We start from the raw sequence: 27,532 nt of genomic DNA on the forward strand, positions 1-27,532 counted from the left end.
GAAAATTTTTATAACGAAATATCGATTTTGCAATTAAAGTCCGCGCCAAAATTGCAAAACCTATTTTTCTTTACACACATGTACCATTTTAACCATGTTTTACGTTTCTTGTTGTGACGAGATGGCTATATATATTAAGGGAAAAAAAAGACAAAATTTAAGCTCCGCCCACCCACCCTGTCTTAATTCTGGTGATTTTTTTTATTCATCGTAGGCCGAAGGGTAAAACCTAATTGCAAAATCCATATTTCCTTACAAAAATTTGCCATTTTAAACGTGTTTTAAGTTTCTAAGAATAAAAAAATCATCACAACCGAGATGGGGCGGGTGGGCGGGCTTATATTTTTCTTTTTTGTTTTTTTTAATATGTGTAGACTTTTTTTCACATGAAACGTAAAACATGTTTAAAATGGAAAATTTGTATAAGGAAATATCGATTTTGCAATTAGGGTCCGCGCCATAATTACAAAATCTATGTTTCCTTACAAACATTTACCATTTTAACCATGTTTTACGTTTCTTGTTGTGAAAAGATGGCAATGTATATTAAGAAAAAAAAGGTCAAATATAAGCCCCGCCCACCCACCCTATCTTAATTCTGGCGATTTTTTTTATTCATTGTAAGCCGAGGGGTGGAGCCTAATTGCAAAATCCATATTTCCTTACAAAAATTTACCATTTCAAACGTGTTTTAGGTTTCTAAGAATAAAAAAATCATCACAGTCGAGATGGGGTGGGTGGGTGGGGTTTATATATTTTTTTTGTTTTAATATACATAGTATTCTTTAAACAACACGATACTCAAAAACATGTTTTTAATTTCTTGTAAGGAAATAAGTATTTTGCAGTTAAGCTCCGCCCTCTTGGTTCTTGGCGAATAAAAAAAATCATCACAATTGAGACAGGGCGGGTGGGCGGGCTTATATTTTGCTTTTTTGTTTTAATATGTGTAGACTTTTTTCATATGAAGCTTAAAAGATGTTTAAAATAGAAAGTTTGTATAAGGAAATATCGATTTTGCAATTAGGGTCCGCGCCATAATTACAAAATCTATTTTTTCTTACAAAAATTTACCATTTTAAAGGTGTTTTAAGTTTCATATTGTGAAAAGAAGTCTATACATATTAAAACAAAAACCACCCACCCTGTCTCAATTGTGATGATTTTTTGTATTCGCTGTGAACCAAGGGAGAGGAAAAATACTTATTTCTTTGCAAGAAATTAAACATGTTTTTGAATATCGTGTTGTTCAAAGAACACTACGTATATTAAGAAAAAACAACGCAAAATATAAACCCCGCCCACCCACCCCATCTCGATTGTGATGATTTTTTTATTCTTAGAAACTTAAAACACGTTTAAAATGCCAAATTTTTGTAAGGAAATGTGGATTTGGTAGTTAGGCTCCGCCCCTAGGTCTAACAATGAATGAAAACTTCATTACTATTTAGGTCAAGGCAGGTATGAGTGTGGCTTAACCTTTGGCTTCAATTTTTTCTTATATTATACTCACAAACATGTCTTACATGGTCACTTTTGTTTAGAGAAATAATAAGGATTTTGCAATTAAATTTCGCTCCTTTGGCTCTCGACGATTTCAAAAAAAAATCATCACATTTGAGATAGGGCGGGTGGGTGGGGCTTATATGTGGCCTTTTTTTTCAATATACGTAGTATTCTTTGAGCAACACGATAATCAAGAACATGTTTTTAATTTTTCGTAGAGAAATAAGGATTTTGCAGTTAAGCTCCGCCCCCTTGGCTCACAACGAATAAAAAAAATCATCACAATTGAGACAGGGCGGGTGGGCGGGGCTATATTTTGTCTTTTTTTCTTAATATCTGTGGACTTATTTTGCCAACAATAAACTTCAAACATGTCTTAAAATGGTAAATTTTTGTTGTGATCAACTTAAATTCTTCACTTTTCCTCTGCAACCATTATCTGAAGTATATTTGGTTGCCTGCTTAGTCTTCCAAAATAATTACCCTATTATCAGAGACAGCAAATACTATTTCCAGCGTCTACTCCAAATATATTTTTAATTGTACACCCGTCATTCAAATTCCGTAAAAACATTTAGTACTACCGTGCGATAAAAATTCATAGAGCCTGTTGGCAATTCTGGATTTTTAGTTGAAATAGGTATGTTTTCTACAGTTTCAGACAAACATTGATACAAATTTACACAACCCTGGTCTCTCTCAGCTGTGTTTTTATAAATATTTGGGTCGGAGGAAGGAATGAAATTCAAAGGCGGCAAATTTCGACATTTGTGCCTACATTGGCCAGAAGGGGTCACCACTAGTTGTGACTGTCAAAAACGTCGAAGCCAAAACCTGCAAAAGTGAGGTTAGGTTTATGTTTATTTTTAATAACACAAGTAATTCGAGTTCATTTACGCTAAGTACACCCTGTCGAAATGGATCTGTGGAACATTAAAGATTTGGAGCCACCCCCAGTCACCAGGTGTAAAGCTTGCACAAAGCAAATCGGTAAATAAACCCATGCTCTTCCATTTCATATTAAAACAATCAAACCTTTTAGATGTCCGCCTCCTGCATGCTGTTCTGCAAGAAGGAGTCAACTTTTTCTCAAACCAACACCACTTATTCACCGAAGCCGCTTTACTCTCACGCTCAGTCTACCGTTTCAAGATGAAATTTCGTTCCTCCAAGGATTTCAAAATTGTGCAAAAACTCAACCACATTCTACGGACTTACCAGAAAATGCATATTTCGGCGGCGTTGAACGTGCTGTTGGTCACAATTCCTCACAATTACAAAGCCAACAACACTTACATGTTAACAAAAAACATGTTGGATTATGTTTTAGTGCGCCTACAAGGAGTGAGAAAGCTGTTGTGCACAACTTTGGAAGCTTGTAAGGAGGTTTCAGCTGCCATGCAGCAGAGATTAAGACTTGGCCATTTTTGGAAAGTCGCTATTGTTATTTTTGCCACAGCTGCCAGGGTTTATGTGGTGGCTAAAAATGCCTTGAAGTATAGTTATGAGCTGTATGAAAATTTGCTGGCGTACTCGTCGAGTTTGGGTAACTCTGGTGTTCAGTGGTTGCCAGAAGGGTACACTTTTCCTGGTCACAATTGAGACGGGGCGGGTGGGCGGGCTTATATTTTTCCGTTTTGTTTTCATATGTGTAGACCACGGTTGTAGAATAGATAGGTTGATACACTAGCATACATTTGCATATCCCTGGTCAGCGACGCCAATTGCCGATCGCGTCGCCTGGTTTTTGACGTTTTAGGGACACAGAACTCTATAGGCATCTGTCTATAACCGATGTAATTAATAAAAGAAATCGTACTTATCGACTCCGATCAAATGTCATTTACAAATTTTGTATTGTTCATAAAGCAATGTAAACGAAAATCCCCAAAATAACTAGAACGATTTCCGCTCGACAAGATAGAGGCGCTAGCTGTCTGTGTCCTTTCCATGGATATAGGGATCGAAAAGAAGCGTCGCCATCCCAAGCCATTAGTGTACAAACCTATCTATTCTACAACCGTGGTGTAGACTTTTTTCACATGAAACGTAAAACATGTTTAAAATGGAACATTTTTGTAAGGAAATATGGATTTTGCAATTAGGGTCCGCGCCATAATTACAAAATCTACATTTCCTTACAAAAATGTACCATTCTAACCATGTTTTAAGTTTCTTGTTGTGAAAAGATGGCTATGTATATTAAGAAAAAAAAAAGGCAAAATATAAGCCCCGCCCACCCACCCTATCTTAATTCTGGTGATTTTTTTTTTTCATCGTAAGCCGAGGGGTAGAGCCTAATTGCAAAATCCATATTTTCTTTCAAAAATTTACCATTTCAAACGTGTTTCAGGTTTCTAAGAATAAAAAATCATCACAATCGAGATGGGGTGGGTGGGCGGGCTTTATATTTTTTTTGTTTTAGTATACGTACTATTCTTTGAACAACACGATACTCAAAAACATGTTTTTAATTTTTTCTAAAGAAATAAGTAGTTTGCAGTTAAGTTTCGCCTCCTTGATTCACGTTGAACAAAAAAAATCATCACAATTGAGACAGGGCGGGCGGGCGGGCTTATATTTTGCCTTTTTTGTTTTAATATGTGTAGACTTTTTTCACATGAAACTTAAAACATGTTTGAAATGGAAAAATTGTATAAGGAAATATCGATTTTGCAATTAGGGTCCGCGCTATAATTGCAAAATCTATATTTCCTTACAAACATTTTAACCATGTTTCAAGTTTCTTGTTGTGAAAAGATGTCCATGTATATTAAGAAAAAAAGAGCGAAATATAAGCCCCACCCACCCGCCCTTTCTCAATTCTGGTGGTTTTTTTATTCATCGTAATAGCGGAGTTTAATCGCAAAATCTTTACTTTTTACGAGAAGCAATCGTGTTCATGGGCGCCCATAGAAACCTTTCTCAGGGGGGGTCACCCTGAAATTTTTGTAATATACTCTGTTCTTGTATATATAAATAATATAATGATAGAAATCTTTACTATTATAAATATATATTTTAATCATCAACTACGTTAATCAAATCTATCGCAAATAACCCTACAACATCATTATTCTTATTATTAGCAAAACAGTGTAAAATATTAAAATTAAAAAGTTATAAAAATATAAAATTCATCAAAGACAAATTGCTAATCCCTTTTTTCTTGACCAAAATCGTCAGTTACTCTACCAACAGATATTTCTTCGGCATTAACTCTCTCTCTGAAATACTACTGTCAAAGTTTTTTATTTTTACAAAATCCTGCCAATTTTGGATTTCGTCCGATAAAAATTGTCAGTGGTGTAAAATTCGCCCAACCCTTTAAGGCAACTTGGTTTTAAGTTATGTATATTCTTTGGATGTAAAGAAAATAATGAGCATGATGACACTTTTGTTTCGGAAAATCGTGTCGTTAAGGAAAGAATGAAATGATCCAGGTATGGAATAAAAGTGTCAAAATAATTTTCTATGCCATCTGTGTTGTAGTTCGCACGCCCACTCGTGAAACAGTTCTGGAGCAACCGAAATTTCCACTCGAAGTCGATGGCTACTCTGAAAAACCGCCATCAGTAGTAATAAATAACACCACTTATTTTATACTTCTTATTAGCTGAAGTATCATCATCAGTATTTGTAATTTTTTTCTTGAAGAAATTTCAGATATCCATATTTCTCTGTTTTTAAAAAAATTATTAAATTTAAAATTTAATCAAGAGTACTTACGCTTGAATTTTGAAATAAATAAATAATAAAAATTATAGTCAACAAAACGCCGGTTTAACAACTGTTCGTCTTTACATGTCACTTCACCACAGATAAAAAGTGAAAACGGAATGAATTTTTGGACGTAAACGTTAGCAATAAAATGTTTGCTCTTGTAATAACTGTAAAAAGCAAATAACGAAACAACCCATAATTCAGTACCGGTTAAAAAGGATAGATTTATGATGTTTCCCGGCAAATCTGGGCCGAACAGAGGGTTTCAAAACCAAATGGTCTAAGTTTGTCACATTTCTGTGTTTGTGTGGCAATAAAACTGAAAGTGTAGGGCATGTGCCTACTCTTATAAATGTGCTAAGGTTTAATTTTGACAAATAAAAAGGAAATTGACGCAGAATCTCAGGGGGGCCCATGGGCGCCCATGATCGTGTTATACAAAGAAAACTAAAAATGTATTAATTAAAAAACCAAACCAAAAGAGAAGACGGTTAACGCTCGCTATTTGTATAAAAAAGTATTTAACTACTCTAACTACATAGTTAGAAATGTAGTTAAATACATGTGATAAAAAGTAGTTATAGTTGAAGTTAAGTTAAGAGAGACATACTTTTATTTCTACTATTCATTACAAAAATAATATAAATAAATTCATTTTTAATCACAGATATGCTCTACATTCGCTGTAGACGTATTTAATTTTTTTTGGCTTGGTAAAATTTTACAAAGGGCACTTCTCAATTTCGCACAAACTGTTTGCACACAACTCTTCTACAGCACTCCCTGATCGCGCTCCTCACCTTCAAATGTTGTGGAAATGCTTACTTTTGCCACAAAAAAAATTTTTAATTTCTCATTTGCACCCTCTTCCATGGGAAGCCGTTTCCAACATAACCTCACTTTTTTTAGTCAACAACACGCGTAAGTGTAATGTCGGGTTTTTAGTGGAGGCAGGGCGCTTCGCGTCCTGCACCCCATTACAAACATACCCCTAAACGTGACACTTCTTGCTCCGTGGATCATTTAGTTATTGGAATTCGTGCGAGTTCAACTGTGTGTGTAGTTGGTTGCCTACAAGTGGCGCAACTAATAGGGTGCAAACCATAGGGCGAACACTAAATATTTTTTTCTGACACAAGGAAGCATTTCCACAACTTTTGAAGGTAAGAAACGTTAACGCAAACGCAAACAGTTTGTGCGAAATCGTGAAGTGCCCTTTGTGAAATTTCACCTTTGGCTTTTGTTCCTTGTTTCTGTTGAAAAAAAACTGTTGTTCTTTTTCACAAAATTCATCATCACAATTTGCAACTTTTAGAAAGGACCAAAAAGGCTCATCATCAAGAACCTCAGTCACGTTATTAACATCAATACCCAACCACTCATCCAAATGACTGGGGCAAAATGTACCCTTCCGGCAGCCACTGCACCCCACAGTTACCCAATCGCGACGAATACGGTAACAATTTCCCATGGAACTCACAACAATACCTCAAAACATTTTTAGCGTCTTTTAAGTCTAATCTCACTTTTGTTAAAATTTTCTGACATATTGACAGTAGAAAAGCCATGTGACATAACCTAATTTTGTAACACGTTTTATGCATATTTATAGTGGTTTTAAGTAAGTGCCGTTTATGTATAACCAAATGCGCGCATTAACTTTTAAATTATACGTATTAACTCTGCGATAAGACACATAATTATAAATGTTAAAAATGAGTGCGATAGTAAAACGCACGGTTGCATAAACGCAAATCAAATTTAATCTCTGATTAACTCCATACATAGATAATATAATAATAATATTTGTAATAGATAGGCAACTCCTTATACTGACAAAAGGACAGAGAAAGCAGCGGCCTCTGGTGGGCTGTTCCCCAACAAAACCAGGGTTACAGCCTGCTGGGTTTTTATTTTAATTTTTGTTCCACAATTTTTTTAATAAAACAACATGCATATTTCAGAAAATTAGCTTTAATTTTTTTAATTACAGAATTTATATGTATAATGTTCAACAATGTTCAATGTTTACTCACTTTTTTTTTTCTTTTTTCGTAGTATTTCTTGGCTGCGATATATATGGCGTCGTCGTTTCGATGGCGGTTTCGTTCATCTTTGCCACTGAGAACTTTATTAATACCACCGGCCCAATTATAACAAACTAACTCAGTGAATTTTGATATTAGAAATTCTTTGATGTCCCCCATATGTTCACAATTATCGTTAAATTCGAAGTTCACATTCATTTTCACAGAATTTTTCAATATTTCATAGCCAGATTTTTTGAAGCAATATTTTGGTGTTAGTTTTTGTAGCACGTGATAACAAGAACTTAAACCTATAATAAGCTTCGGAGTACAATATTTCAATTTATTGGGAACCGAATCTTTAAATTCTTTCGCAACAACCAGATCATGCCACTCATTTTTGTTTACTGTTGTTAAATTTTTTTCGCATTTTATGCATGTTTCTATTCCTTTCAATTGTTTAACAACAAAACCACTTACGTAGCCCATGCTAATTTTATCTATATAAGAAAATTCCGGTCCCGGGCTAATCAATAAATTTTCGTCAATTGTTTCTATTTCTTCGGTTTCGTCATCTTCAGATAGGCCTTGCGTTATAAATTGTCTGACGGACGTTAGAATTTCTTCGGAATTATCAATTTCACAATTTGCAGAAATAGAATGAGTGGTAGTTAAATTATTAAACAAAAGAGTTTTAAAATGATTTTTAAATTGGGTAACCGTAGGATTTGTATTTCGAGCTCCTTGTTGACGAATTTGGCCGAAAAAATTTTCTAACGGGTCTTGATTGAAAACCCGAGGCTTAAAAAACGTTAAACCATGACTTTTCAAAATTTTGAAAATTTCTTCGAATCCATTTAAGGTGATTTCCCAATTTTTTAAACTTGGCGGGATAAACTTTTTGCCTCCTTTCTCAAAATGCATATTTCGTAGATTATTTCTCGCGCATTGCCAGAACTTTAAATGTTTGGATCGTTCTGTTACTGCACATCTCAAAAAATTCCTTTTCATGGGCTTTAACACCCTTCCATTTACACTATCAAACAATTTGTTAAAAAAACTAAGGACCTTAGAAGTGCCAATCGCTTCCTCGTCTAAGCCACTGTCTCCAATTTTTGTCATTAGTCCCAGAACCGATGCAACTGTATGGCTAAAAACTTGTGCAGCACATGAGACCTTCATTTTCCTAATTTTTTTGGGATTAACATGACCCTCGGTAAGTTTTGGCATAGCACGTAGATCGGTCGAACACTTGTCTAGGTGGTATGCTTTCTGGATGTCTGACCATTGCGCACTTAATGGTTCTTTGTCTTGTATTTTCCAAATTAGTTTATATTTTAAGAGATTATTGCGAATTCCTTTAAGAAGATGCGGAGGATCATATATGTGGATTATTTTCTGCTCGTTAATTTTAAAAAATTTGATTTTGTCTCCAATTTGAACATTAGTTCCAATAGAAGATTTCATTAAATAATTAATCACTGCCTGATTATTCGTCCCTTGGTCACTTACTGAGGCTATAATTTTTAATCCTGCGTCTTGACATTGTTTTACAACTTGTTTAATTATTCTCGCCAAATCTATTGTTTTCACCGGACCGCTGGAGAAGGTGTACAGAAGGGGCTGTTTCCACTCCCTTTTTATACCCTTAATCATGAAAACGAGAGCCCTATCAGCAATTTTTTTGCTCTTTTTCTCTCCAAAATCCTCAAACCCTTCAAACTCTTTTGAATGCGTGTTCAACGATATATGTGGTTCTATGGAAATTTCGTCAAACATTAGGACACATAGTTTTTCTTGCTGTTTTAAGCCTTTAACTTTTGCTTTTAAGTTGTCAAATAGTGCCTCATTGTAACCCGCTTTAATCGGTATTCTATTGAGTAAGGCCATTATAGTTTTTTTCGAAGGCATAGGAAATATTTTAGAAAAGAGTTTATATGCTCTGTTACTTTGTTTGTTCAAGATGAGACCCATAATTTTGTCATCCAACGTATATCTTCTACCATTAGGATGCACATCGGCTAATCTAATCTGGGTCTTTACGAAATTTGCAACCGTCCGATTCAAAGGCGCTGTCACCTTTTCAACTAGTTCTTCTTTCGAAATTTTTGTCATTTGCTTTTTTTTATAAAAATTTTTGGTTTTTGTAAGGCGACATACCTTTCTCCTAAGTTTTTTTGTTAAATTGTAAAGTTTTTTTGCTTCTTCAGGAAGCTCTTTGCTGTACGTAACTCCTGCGATTTTTAAGATTTTTGAAGGAACTTCGTTAACCAATGCAGAGCTTGATGATCTTTTTAAAATGCGTCTTTCACTCAAGGATGGAACTGGGATGGAATCGGGACTGATTTGCTCGGAAACGGGATCACTTATGGGGTCTGCAATAATAAATAATTGTAGATTCGCCAAAATGTAGTTTTTATTTCACCATGAAAAAGAGAGAAATACGTAAATATGTAAATTTTACCTGCAACCGTGTCTTCTTGAGAAGAAACAGGATCTAAATTTGAATCTGATACAGGAAAATGGAGAGGCAAAAAAAGACTTGGCAACACATCCTTTTTCAGCAACATATTAGACGACCGATCTTCCACAAGAAAATGCCTGTCACAAATACGGTGGGAGCGATACACCAGGTCTGCATTCTTAACATGAAGATCTTTATCTCCGCAAAGCTCAATCCATCGTTCAAAACGGCTTTTGAATTTACGGGGATTTGGAAAGCGATGTCGCGGGGATTGGCGATCATCGCAGGTTACAACGGCACACTTGCGGTACTTCACCATCCTCTAACTGCAATAGTTAATAATAAAATTCCATATCTTCAAATTAAACAAATATTTTTACCTTATAAAGTCCTTAATTGAACGGGGAACAAACAGTAAAACAAGAAACACCAAACAGCAACACAAAAACAACAATAAAGAGAACGCGAACACCAAAAATATATATAAAAGTAACGAAAACAAAACTAACAGAGCAAATTAATCGAAAAACTGTGGCTCAAAGACCAAGATAGCAGAACAGAACGGTTGGGAAAGCACGGGAATCGAGACGATAATTAATTTTTGACGTTTCAAGTTGTCAAAGTAACCGAAGCGCTTTTATTTATTATTTTCATAGATATTGTTTTAAATTTAAAAACATGCCGCCAGCGCCTCTCGTGGACTGTTCCCCGTACTAAAACGCATGCCCATTTCAATCCTTTGAAGTTCCCGCCCCATGACTCCATAGTAACGATTGTTATTATCATAGTTACAATTGTTCTTAATCAGAGATTAAATTTGATTTGCGTTTATGCAACCGGCCCATAATGCGTTTTACTATCGCACTTATTTTTAACATTTATAATTATGTTTATGATTTGTAGATGATTTGCCGTAATTCCGTGTTAGTTTGCGTTGTAATAGTTTAGGCAAGGGGAATGTGTTTCATTTGTTATAAGAAAGAGGCTTGTTTCAATTATATCTTTAATAACTAAACATGTGTAACCTTCTACAAGTACCAAAATACACAGTACATTAATGTTGGTCATTGCCAACTTAACTTATTCTCACTAAATGGCAGGGATGCCAATAACACTTGTAACAGAATGCTTAATAGTTTGTATGAATTTGACCTTAGTCCAGGGGATAGCAAGTTAAATTAGCGACCTTGAACCATAACAATAGTTGTTGTTCGCATTCAGAGAGGGCAGTCAATATAAATTGTGATAGAAATCTATTTTATAATAAAATGAAATAAATATTTTAAAAGCAAGATTGTTACATTTTGTATATTGATTGTGTATTCTTGTACATTAAGCGTTTATTATTATTATTTTCTTAATAATGAAAGCCTTTTTGATTAGATGAGAAATAGTGAAACAGTTATTTTTAATTTGCGCTATTGGCAGCCATGTTGCACGCTCTTTTAAATTTGAATTACATTGTTGCAAAAAAAAATCAGTATTTTAGTTTGGCTTTTCGATTTGTTAATTGTGTGCTATAAAGCTGCCGTTTTCACTGGTCTTGAGAAATTTTGTTTTAATAATTCAAAAATGGAGAAGGTAAGCGTTAAAATTAGTTTTAAACATATATTTAACATGGAAAATGAAACATTTATAGGGTTCTTATCAATACCGAAAAAAATGTGCAGTTACTGGCTGTGGAAAGTGTTTTCAGACAGACCCTACAGTAAAATACTTTACATTTCCAAGGAATAAAGAACTTTTTAAGAAGTGGTTGGAGTGTATAAACAATGAAACGCTTTTTGAACTAGAACAGAACAAAGTGCTATATAGTTTCAGTGTGTGTAGTGATCACTTTGAAGAACAACATTTCCAAACAAAAGAAAAACTCAAATTAAACCGGGGAGCAGTACCTACAACATTTCCCATTTCCACTTCTACTAATGAAAAAGATGGAACTCCTTCTGAAATACCAATGACTGACGAGACACAACTATCATTTGGTTGCTCTGGAGAAACAAGTGGTACGTATTATTTTTTGCTATAGATATTAGGGCTAGTTCTATCAAACATGTTAAAATTTAAAGGTTGTTAAAAAATAAACAGCCACTCAGATTTACGAATTTAACTCGTTACTATGGAAATTTGCAATTTAACACCCTTTAAATTTAACAACTTTGATTCAGAATTGCCCCTTATAATGATAATTTGCAATTTAACACCCTTTAAATTTAACAAGTTTGATTCAGAATAATCGCCCCTATTGACTTAAAATAGCTATTTAACGAACAAGTTTGTTAATAAAGGTGATTAATAATCGAGATATCTTAACGCGCGAGGAACCAGCGCGTTAATGTTCGAGATTATCAATCGGCAATTAACAGTCGACTTAGTTATAATACTTTTCGGGTTTTCGTAATTTTATTAAATTACTGAAAATTCAAAATATGAGCTATGCAACCAAACATACAAGTAAAAATTTTTCTGAATAAACATTAGTTTATTAAATTTGGATATATTCAAATCATGACAGATATTTAAAGTGGACCGAAGCATAGAATACTTTGGCCCCAAGCGTGTAGGATGTAAATAACACGGACTCCGGATACTTTACAACCTGCTTTCCGGCACACCGGACGCACCATGCAACTGACTCACCATAGGTTTTTTGGTAAAGCACTTTGCTTCTTTCTGGAAGTATATTTAGTGAAGCCATATTTGACTTTTCCACTTCCGCAGGCATTAAAGAATCTAGTTTTGTTTACGAATCTTAACAAATAAATAAATAATTCCTGACAATTCTTCATTTTGAATCATGATTCAGGAAATTTTTGACATTCAGAAATATGGCATTTCAGGTAAGGAGATGTATATCTGGTTGCCTAGAATCATGCATTAATCTCCTCATTAAAACACGATTACCGGAAAAATTTATAAATTTGTTGATTAGCATTTCGTGTGTTGTGTGTTGCAGGACAGTCACATCTTAGGGCAACAAAAGAAACCCCTCGTAAGCGGCATTTGAAGATGGAACTAAAAAGCATAAGAAAACAAATGGGGAACTTACAAAGGAGATTTTCCAAAAATAAGAAGGACCTTTTTAACGCCAAGAAATGTCTGAGAAAGGCAGATATTACATATCTGCTGCAAAATAAATGTATTAAAAATTTTGAAAAAATGTCCAAAACAGCAGAAATGTTTATTTTATCGCAGTTGAAAAATGCAGGTAAAATACCAAAAGGTCGAATTTGGACACGTGAGGAAAAAGCTTTTTTTGTTACACTATTTAAGAAAGGTCCCAGAGCGTATCGGTTTCTTCAAAAATTTTTTGCCATGCCATCAGTACGAACACTGGCAAAGGTTTTAAATGATATGGGAATACACGCGGGAATTCATTATAGTGTCTTAGAAAGTATGTCTCAGATGGATATGGATAATCATCCTTTAAAAAAGTTCTGTAATCTCGTTTTCGACGAAATGGCCATTCAACCGCACTTGGACATTGCATTTAAACCGGACACCATAGATGTGATAGGTCTTGAAGATTTAGGACAAATAGGGAATGGCAGAAAGAAATGCATGGCAGACAAAGCATTGGTCTTCATGTTGACTGGCATTAACAACAAATGGACCCAACCTATCGCCTGTTTCTTCACCAAGTCAGGTGTTAAAACGTATCAACTAGCGGATTTAATTGTAAAAATTATAAACGTGATCCACACGAAAACGGAATTTCGAGTGCTGCTGACTACGTCTGATCAAGGTGGGCCAAACAGAGCTGCGGTTCGTTACCTCACTTTAAAATCCAATTTCGAACGGAATGATTTCCAATATTTAGTAAATAGTAATTCCATTCTACATAATTTTGATGCTTGCCATTTAATAAAATGTTTACGTAATGCTATGATTGACAAAGATATTCAGGATGATTCAGGTATAGCGCGGTGGAATGACATTGAAATGTTATACGCAAAAGATGGATTAAGCGTCGATTCAAAAATTACAAAGTTAACAGAACTTCACATTCACCCTCAGGGAAAAATGAAGATGAAGGTATCTTTGGCTACTCAAGTTTTTAGTAATAGCGTTTACTCAGCAATGACACTCGTAAACAATTTTGGTTTTGTAAACTGGGGTGGTACAGCAAGCTTTGTCAAATTTTGTGATACACTATTTGACAGCTTGAACAGTAAATGTAAAGAAACCAAGCCAATGCGGCGACCTCTAACTGATAATTCCGAACATATGAAATTTTGGGCCGAAGCTAAAGTGAGATTGAACGATTTGAAATTTTTTAAAAATGGCAAGGAAGTTCACGCTCCTCCTTCCGTCCAAAATTTCATTGTTACAATTCGTAACATTGAAAGATTGTGGGAAAAACTAAAGACGCTTGGTTTTAAATATTTTGCAACCAGGTCAATTCAGCAAGATCCCCTAGAGAATTTTTTTGGCAAAATACGTAGCTTGTGTGGTGACAATACGAAACCTACCTTAATTCAATTTCTTGCAGCGTATAAAGCGTGTATGCTCCACAGTAAAATACCAAACTCTGATAAAACTAATTGTGAATCAGCTAATACTATATTATTAACGACAAATGTTTCTTCCACAACATTAATTTCCAGTGCATCTGTAAATTTAAACGAATCTCCTACGACGTCTAATTTTCAAACAGAACAGTCTTTTTTACAAAGTTTACCTACACAAAAACCATCAACGCTCGTTATTAAAGAGCTTGCCCAAATTCGGATAAATACAGCAGCGTACATTGCAGGTTTCATTTGTAGAAAACTTCTTTCTACCAAATGTGTAACGTGTAGAGAAGCTTTGTTATCGGACAAAGTTACCGATATTCATGCATATATTGTTTTAAAAGATATGGGAAATAAACTCATGTATCCATCAGAAGTTTTTGTTGCGGAAATCATTTATATAAAGAAAATGATTTTCCAAAAGATTCCTGACTATATTAGCGGTAATTTATTAGATATAGATTTGAACATCAATCTGGAATTTTTAGCTTGCGAAGAACATCGAGATAATGTTATTAGGCTTACAAAATATACTTTGATTGCAGTTATGGGTAAACATTTTGTCAAACTGGTTAATAAGAAATTGCATAAACGAGATTTACGTGAAAATATTGTAGTAGACACCTACATCAAAAATTTTGCACCAACTGTGTATGAACATAAGCACCATTAGAATAAAATAAAATAGAATAGGATTTTATTTGTACTAAAAGCATAAGTTTACACACGTCATAGAAAAGCTTAAGATTGATAATTGACATCAACTCTCAAATACAATTTCCTAATTAATATAATACAATATAATATAATATAATCTAGTAATATATATATATAATACACGTTAAGTTAGGAATTGTTACTCTGTACTACTAAGTACTTTAAAATTATTATTTAGAAACTCCTCTAATGAATAAAAGGCCTTCCCGATGAGATATGCTTTTAAATGTTTCAAGAAAATTTTGGATGTATAATTATTTCTAAGTATTTTTTGGGTAAAGCATTTAAAAGTTTAATGCAAACATAATTAGTGCCATCTCTAGATTTTGTTAGGCGTACATCTTTAAATAAAATATCTTTACGTCTTGTGCTGTAATTATGGTTGAAATTGACTCTTGGATACAGATTGACATTCACAGTAATAAATTGCAAGCAATGGTATATGTCAGGGGTCTTGAAATGAGATAGCCTTCACCTTATCCTTTCTTTGCGAAGTTTTCCGACCCGCCCGCCAGGAGTCGTAATGAAAAGAAATCTGTAAAAGCTGTGATTTTCAAAATTTTTGAGAATTCGTTTAAATCTCCTAGCAACGGCAGTGTTTATCATTTGACACATTTCCTGTGTTGTATTCGCGTGATTTATGCGTGATTTCATAGTGGGATAGTGATTCTCAAAGTTTTCTTAATTTATGTGTTTACATTGTACATTGTAGAGTGTAATTGCCAAATGTAAGTATATAACTTTGCCTTGACTAGATTATTATACCCAATTTTTGTAGAACAAAAATGCAAGACAACAACATGTTACGGATATACGACGAGAGTTAAGCCGATCTTTGGGTTCCACGTCCAAATCGGTTTATGGCGCAAATAATAAAGCTGCGAATAACCAAAAACTGGTGGTTTTAAACAACAACCAAATTTATAGCAGGGGGTACACTGGCTTCCATCATTTTCGACCAGACAACGACTACATACCAGAACGCAAAAGCCGCATAGATTTGCAGTACCAGCTATTTTGCCTTTCCACGGTAAAACAAATTGAAAGTCACTACAAAACAAATATTAAGATATTTTTATTCACAGCTGATAGTGAACTTGCTACAGCATCACTCGAAGCCAACCACATTGATGTGGCAATCACAAGAACGCCTTTCGCTCCGCTAAGAAGTTTCTAGGAGATCAACGTTTGGTTGGTATCGTGAAAGGATTGGCTTCTTTTCAGCGAGAATTTTTTGAAAACTAGATTAGAAACGTAAATCGAAAAGCAGGAGTTTTACATTTGAGGTGAAAGCAGATGCCATTGCCATTTGGAAGTATGGTTCAACATCGTATAAACTTCTGCCAAGAATGTTTATGTTGCTATCTATTAACACTTTGAGGGCAACCCTAAATAAAGTTCCAATAGAACCGGGTATCATCAACTTATATTCGAAGTTCTCAGAAAGCAAGTAAGTCACAAAATTAACCCTAAGTTTGTATTCTCATCTTTGATGAGATGTTCATTCAGCCTCATCTGGACCACTTGCCTTGTGAGGACAGTTGTGGTTTTTGAAGATGACGGTTCAACAAGGACGGAAAAAATTGCAGACCATATTTGCGTACTCAGAGGAATTTTCGGAAGGTAGAAGCAACCTGTTGTTTTTGCTTTTTGTAAAAATTCCATGCCTGGCGTAAACTCTGCCCATTTTTTGATAAAACGGTTATGAAAGGGGCGATTGATTTTGATTTTCGGGAGTGTTTTGCATATCGAAGAACTAAAAACTCAACTTTTTCATTTATTTTTAAGAGAGTCTATCTTTAGATCTATGAAAAAAGTCAGCAATGTAGTAATTGGTAAGGAAGACCCAAACAAATCAATTCCATTGGAAACAGAAATGCAACAGTTATATTTACGTTTTACAGAAAGAAAGTAGAACGTTTGTATAATTTTGGATTTTGCAGGTTATTCATCAGCTTTGTTTTGTTCACACCATAACAAAGTACTGGGAAACATATTTGGTTATCAATTTTGAACATTTAATATTTAAAATGTTATTTTATTTTGCACTATTTTGTTTGACTTTTGCTTACTTTTCTAATTTTCTCTTAAGATATTTTTAGGATATTATCAATGTATTTATTTATTTATTTATTGTTATTATTGTATTTACATTTACAACTGAATGTTAAGTTTTAAATATACTGTGTCAAATATTTTATCTACTTTTTTTTACACTGTTTGTGTTTTTTATATGTCAGCTTCAAAACGTATTTATACGTTTTGAAACTAACATATAAAATACACAAACCATATTTTCCCCTTCAATTATAAAAAATTCACCTTAAAAATTTGCTTTCAAATTTAGCGCCAGTTTTAGTTCCCGACCCAGCCAGTAGATGCTGACATTGTGACCAACATAAAAGCATTAGAGATCGTGTTCTATAGAGAGGGTATTCTATGGTATATGTAGAGAGTGGGTGATGTAAAAATGTTCAGTAAAGTAAAAGACTTTCTGCAATCGTCTTTGTATCCCAAATTATCTATGATTCTAATTACTCTTCGTTGTAATTTTAATAATCCTATTAAAGATGAATGGCCCCAGACTAAGATAGAATAATCGAGAAAACTATGAATTAATTTGATTTTCTATAGTAATAGTTGAATATTTTGACACCTTTTTTTTGTGCTCTTTTATGTACTTTTTAGATTCATCTGTCTTACGACTGTTATTTTTACTTAATAAATTGTTTTGAACCTAGGCTTTGTTTTTTTATTGCTATGTCAAGAAGAAAATACTTTAGTTTTAGTACTTTACTATAATTTTTTTACAGCTGTTTAATGCAGCAGTAGTGAAAACAAAATAAAATTTAAGAACAAAAATGGGCAGATGTTTTAAATCTGCGCGCTTTTAATATTAGTTCCAATTCGCAACATCAGTTGGCGTGGAGTCTCGATATTTTACACTGAGTTGCGTCTCTTGTTTACCCCCTACTCCCTGCCTTAGTCTTCGTCGTTGTCAACTCCTAGTGAGTGTCAACGAAAAAGGATAGAAATTTGACGATTTTACAAAAAACAGTGTCTAGTAAGCAGTTTGTCATTAATTATGATGTACAAAGTGTCAGTACTGCAGTTTTTATTTACATGTTTTTCATTTGAAACACATTAAAACCTTGTATTTACAGGTAAATAGACACATTTTTGATAAATTCAACAATGGAAACACTGTCCCAAATTCTGCTACCATACAAAGACATTATTGGAACTACTGCCAGTTATCTGACAATAGCGCAGTTCTTTTCTGGGGTGTTCATTTGTCTTGACATTAGAAAAAAGGGCAACACCAAAGATATCAGTTCGGTTCCTTTTGTTGGAGGCATCATGATGTAAGTTATCATAATTTTATAAACAATCAAGTGAAAAATGTCTTCAGGGGTCTCGCGATGTTGAAATATGGCCTATTATTGAAAGACAATGTCATGTTACAAGTGAATTATTCCGCCATTTTATTGAACGTTTTTTATTCAGTTTTCTACTATGTGTATTCCACTGATAAATGGAATGAAATCTTAAAACAATTCACAGTAAGTGCGGGACTTGTCGCAGTACTGTGGGGCTACTGTGAATGGGAAAACCCGTCTTTAGTGGAAGATAGGTATGGATTGATAGTAACAATATTAATGTTGGGGCTATTAGGAAGCCCGTTACGGGACGTCGTAAGTATAAATAATTACCCACAATAAATTACTACGTTAAAAATTGTGTATTAGAAAGACATAATTGCAAAGAAAGACGCCTCCCAGATACCGTTTGTGATGACTTTAATGGCAACTTTGGTAACATTTGTGTGGCTTCTATATGCAATCATTTTAAAAAATACCTTCATGCTGGTAAAATTTTAAACTAAGAAAACGCGCGTTTTAATTATTTTTTTAAGGCACAAAATGTAGCAGGATTCCTTCTGTGCTTCATACAAATGGCGTTAATCGTGACATTCCCGGGTAAGCCCGCAAAAGCAACCAAAAAGAAGAAAAACTAGGGGATAAAATGACTTTAAAAAAGTTTGTAACCCGTAATTTTACATTCCAGGTAAGGAAGCCGAAAGTAGTGATTCAGACGAAATGTGAAGCGTCTAATTTAGTAAAAATATATATATTTTAATAACAGTTTTGTAACTCCATCTTGTGGAAAATAAAATTCGCCCCTAAATAAAAATCCAAATATCTATATTGTATTAGAGAACTATTTACAAAAATGTATGTTACCGTTATAACACTACAAAAATAACACAGTTGGAAAATAAAATATAGATACTTATCAAAATATATATACAAAAATAATTTATAAATATTAACATAAAACTGGACAGTTTATTACAAAGTAGAGCAAAAGGAAGTACAAAATGTTCAATCTGGCAAACAATTAACACTCACGGTCTTAGTTTGTATGTAATTCATCCAACAATTAGTGACCAATTTGGCACACAATAAATTCCAAACGTGTTACAACGTATGATAAATTACATACAATTCTTAGAGAGACGTAGTACAAAATATACCTGTTGCCACACTAGTTTACAAATTTCGTGTGGTGAATATCTTTTTGAGCTAAACATGAAACATTTATCACAATCACGAATTTCTGGGTTTTTCGTTATTCAGCGTCACGTTCGTTATATCTTTGACTATCATTTCGGCTACTTGCCACGCCATTTCCTCTTTTTTCTTATCTTCGTCCAAACTAACGAACTTCTTGAGTACATTTTTCAGCGTGAAACCTTTTCTATCAGGTTCTGGTTCCAGGTCGGTCTCGAATTTTCCCAAGGCCGTTATTCTCCCACACGACAGTCTGTGGTTGCGCCTGCGCTTCCACAACGAATCAGGATCGCACAACTGCCTCGTGTCGATGTTCATGTCGGCGCATTTATCTTTACCCCTCTTTGTACTATTGCTATTAATTTCAAGCGCCAAAAACGCGCTGTTTGTACTATAACTCCGCTCACTACTACAGTCGGACGACAGAGGTCTATTATTTTCAATACTTACTAAATAATCGTTTGATTGCACTGTATTAATTAACTCTGATAGGTATTTATAAAATAACTGAAATGCGAGAAATGGCTTTAAATGGTTTCTTTCAAGTACCTGTTCTACGATTTTTAGAGGTGAGTTGAAACAGTCTATAACTAGGCCCAAAATCCTTATTTGCTTACAAAAATATATCATTTTAAACGTGTTTTAGGTTTCTAAGAATAAAAAAAAAATCATTACAATCGAGATGGGGCGGGTGGGCGGGGTTTATATTTTTTTTGTTTTAATATACGTGGGGTGGAGCCTAATTGCAAAATCCATATTTTCTTTCAAAAATTTACCATTTCAAACGTGTTTTAGGTTTCTAAGAATAAAAATCATCAGAATCCGTTAGTTTTACATAAAACAAAATAGATTCATCATCAAGAATGTCAATCACGTTATCCAGATCCAACCAATCAATTTCCAACCACTCGTCCAAATGAGCAGGAAAACTGTACCCTTCTGGCAGCCACTGCACCCCAGAATTCCCCAAACTCGACGAATACGGCAACAAATTCCCATACAACTCACAACAATACTTCAGCGCATTTTTAGCAACCACAAAAACCCTGGCAGCTGTGGCAAAAATAACAATAGCAACTTTCCAAAAATGCCCAAGTCTTAATCTCTGCTGCATGGCAGTTGAAACCTCCTTACAAGCTTCTAAAGTTGCGCACAACAGCTTTCCCACTCCTTGCAGGCGCACTAAAACATAATCAAACATGTTTTTTGTTAACATGTAGGTGTTGTTGGCTTTGTAATTCTGAGGAATTGTGACCAACAGCACGTTCAACGCCGCCGAAATGTGCATTCTCTGGTAAGTCCGCAGAATGTGGTTGAGTTTTTCCACGATTTTGAAATCCTTGGAGGAACGAAATTTCACCTTGAAACGGTAGACTGAGCGTGAGAGTAAAGCGGCTTCGGTAAATAAGTGGTGCTGGTTTGAGAAAAAGTTGACTCCTTCTTGGAGAACGGCATGCAGGAGGCGTACATCTGAAACGGTTTATTGCTTTATCGTAAACGGGGCGATTTTGGGGTTATTTACCGATTTGCTTTGTGCAGGCTTTACAGCTGGTGACTGGGGGTGGCTCCAAATCTTTAATGTTCCACAGATCCATTTCGACAGGGTTTACTTAGCGTAATGAACTCGAATTACTTGTTATTAAAATTAAACATAAACCTAACCTCACTTTTGCAGGTTTTGGCTTCGACGTTTTTGACAGCCACAACTAGTGGTGGCCCCTTCTGGTCAATGTAGGTACAAATGTCGAAATTTGCCGCCTTTGAATTTCATTCCGTCCTCCGACCCAAATATTTATAAAAACCACGGTGTATAATAAGTTAGGTGTTACGACGAAGCGTATTCACCGTGCATCGACTTGACGCCGGTTTAGTCACGATGAGCGGTCGAGAGAGACAGACAGCGGCGGCCTGTAACCTCTCACTTAGATCTGTTTAGCAGCGTTTGGCGGGCTTTTTCCCTCTCTAGGTGTGACAGATTTTGCTAGGTTTTCTCTGCGATTTCTTACTTGTTTTTTGATTTATCAATAAAAATGGATAGAAAATGTGTTGTGCCTAATTGTTCTAGCGGATACAATGGTAATCCCGAAAAAGTGTCGGTGTTTCGGGTACCTAAAGATAGATTACTGGAATGGCACTTTTATTGCACTCCCTTTTTATCGGTTATGTGTTATGTTTTAACATTCAAGAAACAGAATTTATGTTTATTTTCAGAGGGTTTTTGAATGCGATATGTATTTTTTCTTTATTCCACATAAACTATATTTTTTGCAGAGATTTTTCGGCACAATTCGACAAGCAGGTTGTGCCAATGGACATCCCTTATCTATAACTCTTTGCAGCTATACCGAATGTTATCGGTTTATAAATTATTAAAACCTCCGAAATTTGGTAATTGCACACAGATGCAGGAAAATAGTAATGCAAATCATTCGTTATCATTTAATGACTCCAAAAATATTTTTGAAACAAATACCAGAATACGGGAAAAATCATGTTGAGAAAATTGAATATATTTTAGATACAGATTCACCGATTAACGAAATAGACGAACTATTTGAAGATGTCACTACAACTAAAATTGTTGACAACATCATTTATTACTTAGCTGGATTTGTCGCAAAAAAAATTGTACAATACTTCAAAATGTAATATTTGCCGTGAACAGTTATATAACAAAGAAGATCCATGTTCTAGTGCATCTGAATTTACTAGTACAAAATCCAGGGGGTGGTTAAACCATCCAGATTTGTTAATGTTTAATATGTTTCAATGGGTGGAAGGGATACTTATGAAATATATCGATTTTGTGGATGTATTCGATGCAACAATTGAAGAGCTATTCGCAACAAAAATTTTTATGACTATTTACTTTCCTTTTTCTTGTGAAGAGCATAGAATGGAAATATTTTCAAAGGCAATATATTTTTACACAACTATGCAAATTAAACAATTTTATAAACAGGAACAAGAGAAAACAACCAAGGCATGTGCAGAAAAAAGGAAAGAGTCTCGATTACAGACTACGTAATAATGGTAAATTTTTATTTCTCAAACAGTAAAGCAGATAATGGTTAATGGATATTTTTCAGTTGTCTTGTGAAACGAACAGAAGTGATTGATACTAATATAATATGTGAAGGCGAAAAGAACTATCTTTAACAACGAGTTTACATTCATCTTTTTAAATAAATTATTATTTTATAAATGTTTAAAGTTTTTATTTTAATACAACGGATAATTAATTTTGATGATTTTTGGACCTAAATGGGTTTAATTCCGACAAATACTTCTCCCGTCTCTTTCCCGTCCGTGCGATTAAATGATGGCCTCCCTCTTCTGTTTCTCTCACTCCAAATCTGTGACTAGTTGGGGACACGTTTCACGCGCTCGTCGGAACACCTAACTTATTATACACCGTGATAAAAACGTAATTGACAGAGACCAGGGTTGTTGTGTAAATTTGTGTCAATGTCTCTCTGAAACTGTAGAAAACATACCAATTTCAACTAAAAATCTAGAATTGCCAACAGACTCAATCAGTTTTTATCGCGCGGTAGTACTAAAAGTTTTTACGGAATTTGAATGACGGGTGTACAATTAAAAATATATTTGTTGTAGACGCTGGAATTATTATTTGCTGTTTCTGATAATAGGGTAATTATTTTGGAAGACTAAGTAGGCAACCAAATATACTTCAGAGCATGGTTGTAGATGAAAAATGGAGGATTTAAGTTGATTACTTACAAAAATTTACCATTTTAGACATGTTTGAAGTTTATTGCTGTCAAAATAAGTCCACACATACTAAGAAAAAAAGACAAAATATAGCCCCGCCCGCCCGCCCTATCTCAATTGTGATGATTTTTTTTATTCGTTGTGAGCCAAGGGGGCGGAACTTAACTGCAAAATCCTTATTTCTCTACGAAAAATTAAAAACATGTTTTTGATTATCGTGTTGCTCAAAGAATGCTACGTATATTGAGAAAAAAGACCAAATATAAGCCCCGCCCACCCGCCTTATTCAATTGTGATCGTTTTCTTTTTAAATCGTCGAGAGCCAAAGGAGCGAAATTTAATTGCAAAATCCTTATTATTTCTCTAAAAAAATTACCATATAAGACATGTTTGTGAGTATAAGATAAGAAAAAATTGAAGCCAAAGATTAAGCCACACTCATACCTGCCTTGACCTAAATAGCAATCAAGTTTTCTTTAGACCTAGGGGCGGAGCCTAATTGCAAAATACATATTTCCTTACAAAAATTTGCCATTTTAAACGTGTTTTAAGTTTTAAGTTTCTAAGAATAAAAAAATCATCGCAACCGAGATGGGGTGGGTGGGCGGGGTTTATATTTTGCATTCTTTTTTGTTAATATACGTAGTATTCTTTGAACAACACGATACTCAAAAACATGTTTAATTTCTTGTAAAGAAATAAGTATTTTGCAGTTAAGCTCCGACCCCTTGGTTCACCGCAAATAAAAAAAAATCATCACAATTGAGACAGGGCGGGTGGGCGGGCTTATATTTTTGTTTTTTGTTTTAATATGTGTAGACTTTTTTTCACATGAAACGTAAAACATGTTTAAAATAGAAAATTTGTATAAGGAAATATCGATTTTAAAATTAGGGTTCACGCCATAATTACAAAATCTATTTTTCCTTACAAACATGCCCCATTTTACCCATGTTTTAAGTTTCTTGTTGTGAAAAGATGGCTATGTATATTAAGAAAAAAAAGGCAAAATATAAGCCCCGCCCACCCACCCTATCTTAATTCTGGTGATTTTTTTATTCATCGTAAGCCGAGGGGTAGAGCCTAATTGCAAAATACATTTTTTCTTTCAAAAATTTACCATTTCAAACGTGTTTTAGGTTTCTAAGAATAAAAAATCATCACAATCGAAATGGGGTGGGTGGGCGGGGTTTATATATATTTTTTTTTTGTTTTAATATACGAAGTATTTTTTGAACACGATACTCAAAAACATGTTTTTAATTCCTTGTAAGGAAATACGTATTTTGCAGTTCATCTCCGCACCCTTGGTTCGCGGCGAATAAAAAAATCATCACAATTGAAACGGGGCGGGTGGGCGGGGTTATATATGGTTTTTTAAATTTAAATTTAAATTACTACGTTAAAAATTTTGTATTGGAAAGACATAATTGCAAAGAAAGACGCCTCCCAGATACCATTTATGATGACTTTAATGGCAATTTTAGTACCATTTGTGTGGCTTCTATTTGCAATCATTTTAAAAAATACCTTCATGCTGGTAAAGTTTTAAACTAAGAAAACGCGCGTTTTAATTATTTTTTTAAGGCACAAAATGTAGCAGGATTCCTTCTGTGTTTCATACATATGGCGTTAATCGTGACATTCCGGGGTAATCCCGCAAAAGCAATCAAAAAGAAGAAAAACTAGGGGATAAAATGACTTTTAAAAATATATATATTTTAATACACTGGTTTGTGATTCCGACGAGTAGAAAATAAAATTCGCCCTTAAATAAAAATCCAAATATCTATATTGTATTAGAGAACTATTTACAAAAATGTATGTTACCGTTATAACACTACAAAAATAACACAGTTAGAAAATAAAATATAGATACTTATCAAAATATATATACAAAAATAATTTATAAATATTAACATAAAACTGTACAGTTTATTACAAAGTAGAGCAAAAGGAAGTACAAAATGTTCAATCTGGCAAACAATTAACACTCACGGTCTTAGTTTGTATGTAATTCATCCAACAAATTAGTGACCAATTTGGCACACAATAAATTCCAAACGTGTTACAACGTACGATAAATTACATACAATTCTTAGAGAGACGTAGTACAAAATATACCTGTTGCCACACTAGTTTACAAATTTCGTGTGGTGAATATCTTTTTGAGCTAAACATGAAACATTTATCACAATCACGAATTTCTGGGTTTTTCGTTATTCAGCGTCACGTTCGTTATATCTTTGACAATCATTTCGGCTACTTGCCACGCCATTTCTTCTTTTTTCTTATCTTCGTCCAAACTAACGAACTTCTTGACTACATTTTTCAGCGTGAAACCTTTTCTATCAGGTTCTGGTTCCAGGTCGGTCTCGAATTTTCCCAAGGCCGTTATTCTCCCACACGACAGTCTGTGGTTGCGCCTGCGCTTCCACAACGAATCAGGATCGCACAACTGCCTCGTGTCGATGTTCATATCGGCGCATTTATCTTTACCCCTCTTTGTACTATTGCTATTAATTTCAAGCGCCAAAAACGCGCTGTTTGTACTATAACTCCGCTCACTACTACAGTCGGACGACAGAGGTCTATTATTTTCAATACTAACTAAATAATCGTTTGATTGCACTGTATTAATTAACTCTGATAAGTATTTATAAAATAACTGAGATGCGAGAAATGGCTTTAAATGGTTTCTTTCAAGTACCTGTTCTACGATTTTTAGAGGTAAGTTGAAACAGTCTATAACTAGGCCGTTTTCGCCGCAAATATTTTGTTCTACGTCGAACCTAACTTTATCCCCAAACCCTAAAGGACAGTGGGCTTGCAGAGAAAAATACTTGTCGTATAATACAACAGCGTCACTTTGTGCTTCAATCGGATCAAAAAACTCCTTCTGGTTTTTCAAGTGTTGTTGTAAATTCGTAGCGGCTATCCAAAACTCCAAAAGACCGCACGTATTTTCTTGCTCTAGAAACTCCATGAAATAAAATAAAGCAGTCTCGTTGTACAAGATATCATCCAACGCTACATTCCCACTAGTTAGAACGTCAATCTGATGTTTGCAGAAATAATCACTCCCGAGGAACGCCTCAAAGTACTCTTTCTCCATAACATCATACACGTAACTCTGTACTTTATTGAAACAATTCCCTAATAAAACCTTCTCAGTATCACAAATATTTTCAATAATTTCATTCCGGATGGAATCAGAGCATTTAATGTTAAACTCGGCTTCCTGCGCTATGAATTTCTTAAAAATAGTAACAGCATTCTCCAAATGGGCGCCCCTTTTATCATCCACGCTCTCCTCACCAATACTCCGCGTCTTAGGACTAATATCACTCATATCTCGATCACAATAAGAGTTCACTTCAATGGAACTTTGGGTAACTCTGCTCTCCGACACCGTCGCAGTTGAATAATCACACAGACTGTTGGTATCAGCCGTGTACGAATCACAATCAGTACTCACAGACAAACTGTCATGGTCCCCCGGCAATGGAGAAAACGCATTTGGCAATTTGCGCTCCCGACATTGGTAAATGTTTGACTTGAACACGTCCACGTCCAGCCAGCACGTGAGGTACCTGGACGCGTTCCTCGACTCCATATACAACATGAAGTACCTCAAGGCGCCTTTGTCTGATAGGACTTCGTGGAGGGTGCGCGACAGCTTCGAGCGCCGCTTCGTCGACTCAAACTCGTCTAAAACTCATACTTAAGTGGGTACTTAGCGACTAGTACAACTCACCGATGTCAAATAGGCCTTCATCGTCGAACGAACTCAACGGCAACGTCTTGTCCTTGGGTCTCGCTGAATCCGGCTCAAGGGTTCTACTCGCCGACGCGAAGCTGTTTTTGTCATTGTCGGCTGAAAAACGCAAATAAAATCGGACTAGGTCGATTTTAATTGTGTCATACCTTTTGACTTTTTCCAAAACTGTAACATTGTTCATGGTAGTGAGGAAATTTTCCGTTTGAAAACTAGCGCTAATTATTTTTTAACGAGTTGCACAACGAATCGAGGTGTTTTCTTGTTGATAAACATTAAAGTGGAACATCGTTTACTTACTATATTAATAAAAAGTGTACGTCATTTTTGAAATGACAGGTGACGGCGAAATTCCCTGGGGCGGGGCGCCAACACAGTAAACATAAATGTTTTTGAAACTGTTCATCACTGAAACTACGAGAACTCGGATTGTTTAATATTTAACCTTCACACATTCATTTGCTGTTCTATTTTTTGACAATGTTTTGTTTAAC

General features: G+C 34.8%; 4 protein-coding genes and 2 long non-coding RNA genes across 9 annotated transcripts; 3 read left to right on the forward strand and 3 right to left on the reverse strand.

Moving 5' to 3' along the window:
• Window positions 1-2,075: 2,075 nt before the first annotated feature.
• Window positions 2,076-3,108, forward strand: LOC135136423 (uncharacterized). The gene is made up of 3 exons (XM_064065678.1): window positions 2,076-2,146; window positions 2,210-2,496; window positions 2,549-3,108. Exons 2-3 carry the CDS (start codon window positions 2,424-2,426, stop codon window positions 3,106-3,108), a joined length of 633 nt encoding a protein of 210 aa, XP_063921748.1. The 5' UTR covers window positions 2,076-2,146; window positions 2,210-2,423.
• A 6,546-nt stretch (window positions 3,109-9,654) lies between these two features.
• Window positions 9,655-10,465, reverse strand: LOC135136530 (uncharacterized). Its single transcript, XR_010281724.1, has 2 exons — window positions 10,101-10,465; window positions 9,655-10,046 (listed from the first exon to the last, which is right to left on the reverse strand). It is a non-coding gene; the product is annotated as an uncharacterized LOC135136530 (long non-coding RNA).
• Window positions 10,466-15,405: 4,940 nt separating this feature from the next.
• On the forward strand, window positions 15,406-16,989 carry LOC135136522 (uncharacterized). 2 transcript variants are annotated; one of them, XR_010281718.1, is made up of 3 exons: window positions 15,406-15,981; window positions 16,037-16,401; window positions 16,461-16,989. It is a non-coding gene; the product is annotated as an uncharacterized LOC135136522 (long non-coding RNA). The 2 variants fall into 2 exon arrangements; XR_010281717.1 differs by having other exon boundaries at window positions 15,406-15,679; window positions 15,730-15,981; window positions 16,037-16,989.
• A 919-nt stretch (window positions 16,990-17,908) lies between these two features.
• On the forward strand, window positions 17,909-19,145 carry LOC135136708 (sugar transporter SWEET1-like). 2 transcript variants are annotated; one of them, XM_064066126.1, is made up of 5 exons: window positions 17,909-18,015; window positions 18,116-18,316; window positions 18,364-18,646; window positions 18,701-18,820; window positions 18,868-19,145. In XM_064066126.1, exons 2-5 carry the CDS (start codon window positions 18,147-18,149, stop codon window positions 18,967-18,969), a joined length of 675 nt encoding a protein of 224 aa, XP_063922196.1. In that variant the 5' UTR covers window positions 17,909-18,015; window positions 18,116-18,146; the 3' UTR covers window positions 18,970-19,145. The 2 variants fall into 2 exon arrangements, with proteins under 2 accessions (XP_063922196.1, XP_063922197.1); XM_064066127.1 differs by having other exon boundaries at window positions 17,926-18,050.
• A 1,075-nt stretch (window positions 19,146-20,220) lies between these two features.
• Window positions 20,221-21,525, reverse strand: LOC135136707 (uncharacterized). Of its 2 annotated transcripts, XM_064066125.1 has the most exons (3): window positions 21,188-21,525; window positions 21,048-21,134; window positions 20,221-20,995 (listed from the first exon to the last, which is right to left on the reverse strand). In XM_064066125.1, exons 2-3 carry the CDS (start codon window positions 21,118-21,120, stop codon window positions 20,325-20,327), a joined length of 744 nt encoding a protein of 247 aa, XP_063922195.1. In that variant the 5' UTR covers window positions 21,121-21,134; window positions 21,188-21,525; the 3' UTR covers window positions 20,221-20,324. The 2 variants fall into 2 exon arrangements, with proteins under 2 accessions (XP_063922195.1, XP_063922194.1); XM_064066124.1 differs by having other exon boundaries at window positions 21,048-21,523.
• Window positions 21,526-25,098: 3,573 nt separating this feature from the next.
• On the reverse strand, window positions 25,099-27,417 carry LOC135136706 (A-kinase anchor protein 10, mitochondrial). The gene is made up of 3 exons (XM_064066123.1): window positions 27,188-27,417; window positions 27,018-27,137; window positions 25,099-26,971 (listed from the first exon to the last, which is right to left on the reverse strand). Exons 1-3 carry the CDS (start codon window positions 27,213-27,215, stop codon window positions 25,458-25,460), a joined length of 1,662 nt encoding a protein of 553 aa, XP_063922193.1. The 5' UTR covers window positions 27,216-27,417; the 3' UTR covers window positions 25,099-25,457.
• Window positions 27,418-27,532: the final 115 nt, after the last annotated feature.

The sequence above is a fragment of the Zophobas morio genome, unplaced genomic scaffold (genome assembly GCF_036711695.1).
Source record: "Zophobas morio isolate AGI-343-1 ecotype UQ-CSIRO unplaced genomic scaffold, CSIRO_AGI_Zmor_V1 ptg000026l, whole genome shotgun sequence".
Classification (NCBI taxonomy): domain Eukaryota; kingdom Metazoa; phylum Arthropoda; class Insecta; order Coleoptera; family Tenebrionidae; genus Zophobas; species Zophobas morio.